We start from the raw sequence: 8,356 nt of genomic DNA on the forward strand, positions 1-8,356 counted from the left end.
CTCTGGCCGTGTGGGGGTTCCCTGAGACAAGCTTGCACTTGGTTCCTCCTCGGGCAGCTCACGCCACTTCTTGTAACCGGGATTCCCTGCACAGCTCAGCATCTGCCAATGCCTGACCCATCCTGTGAGGTGCAAAGGACACCCTCTTCCCCACAAAAGCCAAACCTGCTTCTAGCACGGGGTGCTGAGAACAAAGTGTCTTGCAAGGTTTGAATCCTGGCGCACTTCCGCCGAGCTGTGTAACCTTGGGGAAGTCAGTGAACGTCTCTGAGCCTCCATTTCCTCGGTCAGGAACTAAAGACGGTGATGGTCCCCTCCTCAGGGGAGGGCTGGAACACACCGATTAGCCAGGCCCTGGTGCGCGGTGAGCTCCCACATGATGTCGCCAGCATGAGCAAGCACAGCGATGTGCCGCTCCACAGACTCTCATATCCACTCGGGAGCAGGGGCTACGCTCCATGTCTGGCACCTTCAGTCACAGTGTGGGCTCACGTGCGGACTGACCCCACTCGGTCTTGACCCCTTAACTCCGGCATCAGCTCAAGATGTCTGAGCCTTCACCATGGGCCTTCCTTGTATTACTTCATGCAAATTTCACAACACCACAGAGGAGGTACGGTCACGATCCCCATTTTACACATGCGGCACCTGAGGCACAGAGAGGTCAGCTAACTCCCCCGGGGTCACAGAGCAAGTAAGTGGTGGGGCTGGGCTGCCTGCCTCCAAGCTGTGGGGCCTCCTGCTCCTGGGTGGGCCAATCCGCCTCCCCAGATGGTGAGAACCGACGGCGCCATGGCCAGCTGGGCCTTCTCAGCCCTCCCCACCCGGCTGCCCTGCATACGCAGCAGCCGACATGGGCTTCTTGCGTGAAGCATGTACATCTCCAAAAAGACACGGTAGGGACGCCATTTTCACAAGAAGACATCCTCTCCTCTCCTCGGTGCCCACACTCAGATGATAAGCATCTCGATCTCCTCTCACGGGCCCTCATGAAAAATAACCAGGAAAAAGATGGAAGTAGGAAATGGGAGGCAACAGGGTACGGTCATTCATAAAGTTTTTTTAAATCGTCTCTATTAATCTTCTCGCAACCGCGTGTGTTAGCTTCTACTGTTGTCTCCATTTGGCAGATAAGAAAACTAAGACTAGGGGAGAATAAGCAACTCAGGTTAGCGTGGGGGCCCCGCGCAGGGCACCCCAAAGTATCCCACAAGGGCCTATGGATGATTTTGAATTAAAGGTAAGAAGCTTCGAGAAGCGGCCAATGCAAAAAGGGGATTTCCCCCTCCTCTTTCTGTTTCCGCGGAAAGCAGGAAATAAATGTCCCATGTGGAAGGTACCCTCCCGCCACCAGGCGACGGAGACAGCCTGATCGCCAGAGCTAGGGAATTCGGGGCCAGGAAGCCGGCAGACACAAAATCCGTTACTTCGACTAATTTGCTACCTCAAGCCTAAACTCTGCTTAAATTCCTCTCTAATTACACACCCCAAACCTAAGCTTCTCGGTCCTGACATTTTCGCACAGATTGTTTCTCTGTGTCAAAAGATGTAACAAGCAGCCTGCTTTGCCCATCTTGGAGAGCGTCGTTCGTATGATCTCCAATGTGGACCTATCAAATTGGCTTTTCTCCTGTTAATCTGGTCTCGTGTCAATTTTATTCTTAGTCAAGAGGGGTAGAAGGGGGAATTTCCCCCTGTCGGACCAGACCCAAGGCCAAGCTCCTGTTCCTGGAGTCCCGGGGAGTATGGCGAACTCTGACTTCAGCCTCATTGCAAAAACTCAGAGCAGGCAACCTCCTGGCCAATCATACTAGTTTACTATTCCCTGCCTACGACTGGATGCTGGATATGGAGGGCTGGGCCAAGAGAGATTCTCCAAACATCTCTCCAACGTCTACGGAGCTAGCGTGGGTTCTCTCGCTTCCCCTGCACAAATCGGCTGGAACGATCCAACGCAACCCCGTCTTCCTCTGGAAAGACAACCCAGGAGGTCGGGCGTAGTCGGGCAAAGGGCAACCCGGAGTCCCAAGTTCTGTCCTGGCGCATGCGCCCTCCTTGCAGGCACACCCTCCCATTTGATGGCCACGCCCCTGCCGTATGGGCACCTCAGCCCGCCCAATCGCCAGCAACTGGCGGTGAGCCCACACACGGCGCCTACTCAGACACGCTCTAGTCCGACTAGCTGCTCTAACCTGCCTAGACGCTCTGACCTGACTAGACGCCCGAAGAGCCTTGAAGGAGCCGGGTCGCGGGCCGCCACTCCAGCCTTGAGCCATGGATCCCAGAGCAGAATCCCCAGAAGCACACGGCCTCTTGGACAGCACTCGGGACCTGGAGCCTCCACAGCAGTGCAGCGACGAGGGAGACGACGAGGACCGGGAAGAAGGGCATGGTGAGTGGTGGTCGGGACAGGCCCTTCGGCCAACTCCAAGCAAGGAGCGTGCCCTGGGAGAGGCGAGCGGACAGGACACCCCTCCGATGCAGCCCCTCACCCCCTTCTTCCCACAGCCTGGGCTCCAACGCCCTGATCTTTCTCTTTGGGATTCCTCCTTTGCAGAAGCGAAACGTGTGGAGATCTCGCTTAGCGCAGACGGAGGAGAAGAGGAAGAAGGGATACAGGCCGAACCTGAGCAGGAAGCAGCAGCAGCAGCCGCACAAGGGAAAGAGGCAGGAGACGGAGCAGGAGAAGGAGAAGAAAAGGACGACGGCGCCGTTGGCGCGGGAGCTCCCGCGAACCGCGAGGCCGGCGGCGATGGCGGCCGAGAAGCGGGAGAGCAGGGGCCGGAGGAGCAGCCCCCGCAGGCCGCCGTCGAATGTCCGCAGCCTGGAGCCAGGCGGCAGGCGGGCCGCCGCGCCACGTTCACCCCGGTGCAGCTGCGGGAGCTGGAGGGCGTTTTCCGCCACACTCCGTATCCCGAATTGTGGTTGCGGTAAGCCGATTGCTCTGCTTCGCGTCGTTTCCAGGCAGCATGTGGGGCTGGTCCAGGGCGGCCTTCGGCTCTCTCACAGGTCCCTCTCCTCCCCTCCCTCACGAAGAGCCACCTGGGGGACTCCAGGCTGCCAGGGCCCCCGCCCCTGCCCTTGGGTTCTAGGGTTGGGGTGAGGGCTGTGCCTCTTGGGAGTCAAGGTAAATGTTTTCATTCAGGATTTCAATAAATCGAGGCAGGAAACTTTGGCTGCCGCCTTTAAGATAGAAAACGTTCGGTCGGGACCAGGCCAGGGAGAAAAGTGAGTAGCGTGAGGCAGGGGGAAGCAAACGCCGGACTGGATCGTGCCTTTGTTTAACGTTTGGATCATCTGTTGTTCACGGATTGTTTTTGCCTTGATTTTCATAGTTTTAAACGCTGCGTTTGAAAGTGATTGATCTTGATTAGCGATTTTTCTGCATCCCCGTAAATCCTGTTCTTGAGAGAAAACTGTCCGTAAAGCAAGCCTCATCTTAGATACTAGGGAATAGTGTAGCCGAGTGGGGTGGGGAGCTGGTGATTAAAAAAAGTTTAAAAATAAGTGCAACCGGGGGCTGGCCCCGTGGCCGAGTGGTTAGGTTCGCGCGCTCCGCTGCAGGCGGCCCAGTGTTTCGTCGGTTCGAATCCTGGGCGCGGACATGGCACTGCTCATCAGACCACGCTGAGGCAGCGTCCCACATGCCACAACTAGAAGAACCCACAACGAAGAATACACAACTATGTACCGGGGGGCGTTGGGGAGAAAAAGGAAAAAATAAAATCTTAAAAAAAAAAAAAAATAAGTGCAACCGAAGAATGAACAGCAGAGAGTTTGTGCCATCCTTAAGCATCGTCTAGGAATGGACTCCAGCCTGTTCATCACTCATAGGCAGATAGTAGATAATAGACAGATAGACAGATAGATAGATAGATAGATAGCAGGCTATTTTAAGGTTCTAATTTAACGCATAACACGAGTGAGAGCAATGGTTGAAAGTTGGTAGGGAAATTTGCTCAGTCAGATATTCTTTTTCATTTTGAAGTCGGTAACACTCGGTGAACTAGAACTTCATGTGTCCTTGGGAACCGTGCCTCCTTCACCCGTGATACTTGGCTCTCCTTCAGTGCTTTGTCAACGTCAGTTCACTGTCAGTCCTGAAGTGGTGTGAGTTTTCCTACTGCAGAAGTGGGTTCGTAAAGCAAATGGCTGACATTTCCCTGAAAGAAAAAGTTTCAAATAAGAATGCACTATCACGCTAGATTTAATTTAACGCACAGCTCCAAATACTGAACACTTGCGATTTTTCCCCCTCAGACAGGAGCTTGCTAGACGCATGGGTGTGACTGAAGCCAGGGTGCAGGTGAGTAAACCTGAACAAAGCAGCTCGGCAGGGCAGCCCTTCTAAAACCTGCTTCTGTCCTACACGGTCTCACGTTTGTGTGTTTTTGTTGCCTCTTCCGTGTTTGGGAAATGAGTTTTGAACTTTGGGGTCCTGGTGGGTGGAAAACGGGGTAAGTAAACAGCAGCTTTTGGAAACTGCCCGTCACCAGAAGGAACGTGATTTCCTAAAGGAGAAAAAAAAATGATCATTAGTACACTGTTCCTTATATACAAAGGTAGATGTGTATGTATAGCTCAACTCCTTTTGACACGGGTATCCTTTAGGTAACACTTGTGTGTGGAGTCACATTGGGGTTAAGTCTGAAGTGGAAATTGCTCAGATGAATGCACCAAGAAGTTCCATTATACTAAATTACTTAAAACCAAGCATAAGCTCTTTATGTAAGGAGTGAATTTATAAGTATCTAGGCATTGAAGAGGGGGCGTAATTCACACATAGAACACAGCAGAGGAGCAGCTGATGTGTGTTTGGTTCGGCCGAGACCGGTGGGGAGGGTATAGCATGAGTCCAAGCGCCTGGTCCTCCTGCCGTTGTTTTGAAGTGTTTGGCAGAGTGGTGTAGAGAATGGCGGCCCTAAATTTTAATCTTCTGCAATTCTTTGATATGTGAGCCTGCAAACACTGCTAACATAGTAGGTTGTGCATGGTGGCGGGGACGGGAGGGGGTGTTGCAACCTTGTAACTATGTCCAAAAGATGAAACAAAGGAAAGTACAACAATTTCAAAGTTCCACCGACCTAAGAAAGGTGGAAGCAAGGTGCAAGCGCCAGGCGCGAATTAGAGAGTCGAACGTATGCCTTGGGGACGTCACACACATTCAAATTTTTGAGACTCCAAGTGCATTGGTGAATATTCTCTGGAGGAATGTCTAACACCTAAGAGGTGTGTCCTTCCTTCCGGTGGCGCTGTCGTGAAGCGGTGGGTTGTGTGGAACTTGGTGGGGGGGGGGGGGAGGCGGGGGATGGCTCTTAGTTCAGGCTGGATGCTCACCTGTGGGAATTTGAAATGCTTTTTCTTTGCTCAGTCAGTGATGACTAATTTATGGGTCAATGGATCAAGAGGTGATGTTTTGAGATCGTAGGAAAGTCTAAGTTGTGTCAAAGGATAATTTGGAAGTGAAAAAAAGAAGAAGGAGAAAAGACAGAAAGAGAGGAAAAGAAAAATCAGGCTGGGTTTATTAGCTTTGCTGCAGAGACCGTGTGTGAGGGCAGTGACGGAAACGGGCCGCAGACCTAGTGACGGGGTGTCTGAGAAGCAGCCCAACAAAGCAGGCCGCTGAGCGCTGGCGTCCTGAGGCCGAGGGCTGGGCTCTCAGTCGGGTCTGGCCGGGGCCGGGAGGACCAGGCCTCTGCTTTCGCAAGCAGGCAGAGCAAGCTCAGAGGAAAAGAAAAACTTCAGTTTTCGTGCGTGGACTTCCTCCCTGCATGGGTTTGCGCAGTGCTCCCTCAGTGGGGTTCTGCAGGGACGAGGAGCCACAAGAAACAACTAAGGAAAGAGAGAGGATGTTCTCACCTGTTTCCAAACTCTACAGCATGAATTTCCCAAAGACGTTTTCCCCTGGTTTCACTGAGCCCTGACGGGTAAGCAGCACCGTCTAGGTTTGAGGCGTCCAGCACGGTACTTTGACTCCCCCATATTGTGAAGTGATCCCCACAGTCAGTTTGATTAACCTCCATCATCGCTCACATAGTTACAAACCAAAAAAGAAAAAATTGTTTTTCTCCTTGTGGTGAGAACTCTTAGGATTTACTCTCAGCAACTTTCAGAGATACCGTAGAGCAGTGGTAACCGTGGTAGAGCGGTGGTAACTAACAGTGCTCGTCACGTCGTGCATCACAGCCCCAGTACTCATTTATCTGCTCACTGGAGGTTTGTACCTTTTGACCACTTTCGTCCAATTCCCACCCCCCCAGCCCCTGCCTCTGGTAAGCAGAAATCTGGTCTTTTTCTGCAAGTTTGGTTTTTTGTTGTTAGATCCCACATAAAAGTGAGATCATGCAGCATTTGTCTGAAGAAAATGCTAAGGGAGGTTCCCCCTTAGTCTGCAATTAACAGTAAGAGTCGTTCTAGGAAACCGGTATTTTAAATATGCAGCTAGTAGCAGCCTTTACCTCAGTGAGCCCGATTTGCATTTTGGTTGTGTTTATGCAGGTTTGACCGCTGGTATGCTTGGATCCCTCAAAGTGAGCCCTATCACAGTGGCTTTTTAGACTACATATTCACACAGAAGGACCCAAACACTACGGTGGGAGAGTGAAAATAAGGCAACAGGCAGAGAGAGGAGGATGCAGACTGGGACTGTCCCAAAATAGTAAACACGACGTGATTGAGCTGACTAGGATGCTGAGGGGACAATGTAGTCTAAAGGGCAGTTTTATTTTTAGTTGTTTGGATATTTTGTGACCCCCTCACCCACACGGTTGTCGACTCTCTTCCCCAACCGCTGGTTCCATCTTCTTGCCTTAAGCATAAGGGAGGAGAAGGGGACCTCCTGGGTGAGCGGCGCGGCCTAGGTTGAGTGGCATGCCGGGCATCAGCGGCCCCCTCCCAGGGTCCTGGAGCAGTGGGCTGACCTGGTCCCGAGCCCAGGAAGGTTTGGAGGGTGGGCCAGGTCGGAGCTCGCAGAATTGACAACGGTGACAGCGGTATGCCTCTTTCCCTCCAAACTCTTGCCTGGGCAAGGATTTTAAGAGAGTTAGTCAACTCGGTAAATTTGGGACTTTAGTAAAGTCGGCCCGAATTTAGTGAGTCTAAGCATTCATTTCCCCTAAAGTCTAAAAAGTTAAAGCAGTGTCCATGGCTTCAGCTATCCTCGTGTCCCAGCAAGCCCGGCCACAAACTCCCTGGGCCCCCTCTGACCGAGCCTCGCTCGCAATGCCATCTTTTTAACTACCAAGAGGTGGCAGAGGATGAATGGCCCTTTAGTCATCCCTGAAGGAAAGCTTTGGTTTAAAAATCCCACACACCCCCTTTGATTATTTCCTGTACACTGAAGATGGGCTTTTCAACATGGAGGCTGTTCCCCTCAGGGTGACTTTAAGAGACACCCACTTCCTACCATACTGTGCTTCCCCAAGGCCACTGTGACACATGCCTAGTGAGGCGGGGTTAGTGGCAGCTGGACAGCTGAGGGGCAGCTGTCAGGACACAGACGTACCAAGCAGAGCAATCACAGCAGGGACACAGTGCAATTCCTCAGCCACACCTGCGTCCGAGAGTGGGGAAAATAACATTAAAGGTGGGAGGAGAGACACAGCAATCTGCCAAGCCGGAGCCTGGCACGCGGCCAGTGCTCACCGACGGCGAGCTGGGGCGGGGGGCCATGGTGGCAACTTTCCTAAGATATTTTCGCAAGAAGGAAACAGCTTCTCCTGACGCAGTTTAAAATCTTAAGGGCATAGAGAGTTGCCTGCTGTGTTTTTTCATGACATTAAACGCTCAACGTACTAAACCAATCCCTTTTTCCCTCTGTTTGAAGGTTTGGTTTAAGAATAGGAGGGCCAAGTGGAGGAGATGGCAGAGGGCGTTGATGTTCAGAGTCATGCCCCCCGTGGTCCTGGGCCCCCCCGTCGTCATTGGCTCGGGCAGACCCTGAAGTACCATCCTGATTCGGACTCCGGATTGCATGCGGATGCTTTTGCAGCCGCTGCCGCCGGGGCTGCCTCTGCCGCCCGGGCTGCCTCTGCCGCCCGGGTCTCCCTTTCCTCCTGTGTTCTTGCCGCCTCCGCCCTGGCTTCTTCCACCTTTCCTTCCCTGTGGCTGCTGTCGTGTGGCATGGCCTGCTCCCTTACCATCAGGGGGCCTTTTGTAGCCCACATTTTCTAAAGAATGGTCTCTGTGACAGTTTTTTCAAAGTTCTTTTGAGCCAAGTTCAAATTCTGCATCCCTCACCATCAAGAGCAGTTCACCAAATGCCTGCTAAATGTGTTAAATAAAAGTACACAGTCATTGACCCTCTCTTGTAGGGCACGTGTTTGTATTTTCAATAAAGTTGTGAATTCTCTGCAAA

The 8,356-nt window shown here is 52.4% G+C and overlaps 1 protein-coding gene across 1 annotated transcript; it reads left to right on the forward strand.

Annotated features, from left to right (window-relative positions):
* The first annotated feature begins 1,553 nt into the window (after positions 1 to 1,553).
* LOC111772261 (rhox homeobox family member 2-like) lies at positions 1,554 to 8,356 on the forward strand. Its single transcript, XM_070258327.1, has 4 exons — positions 1,554 to 2,392; positions 2,558 to 2,930; positions 4,261 to 4,306; positions 7,826 to 8,356. The coding sequence occupies exons 1-4, from the start codon at positions 2,275 to 2,277 to the stop codon at positions 7,940 to 7,942; spliced, it is 654 nt and encodes a 217-aa protein (XP_070114428.1). The 5' UTR covers positions 1,554 to 2,274; the 3' UTR covers positions 7,943 to 8,356.

The sequence above is a fragment of the Equus caballus genome, chromosome X (genome assembly GCF_041296265.1).
Source record: "Equus caballus isolate H_3958 breed thoroughbred chromosome X, TB-T2T, whole genome shotgun sequence".
In the NCBI taxonomy this organism is placed as follows: domain Eukaryota; kingdom Metazoa; phylum Chordata; class Mammalia; order Perissodactyla; family Equidae; genus Equus; species Equus caballus.

Excerpts from the sequence above, each read along its gene's own strand:
- LOC111772261 (XM_070258327.1), top strand. The coding sequence starts at position 2,275 with ATGGATCCCAGAGCAGAATCCCCAGAAGCACACGGCCTCTTGGACAGC. Across the intron at positions 2,393-2,557 it reads GGACCGGGAAGAAGGGCATG|AAGCGAAACGTGTGGAGATC; the intron begins GTGAGTGGTGGT and ends CCTCCTTTGCAG. Across the intron at positions 4,307-7,825 it reads TGACTGAAGCCAGGGTGCAG|GTTTGGTTTAAGAATAGGAG; the intron begins GTGAGTAAACCT and ends CTCTGTTTGAAG.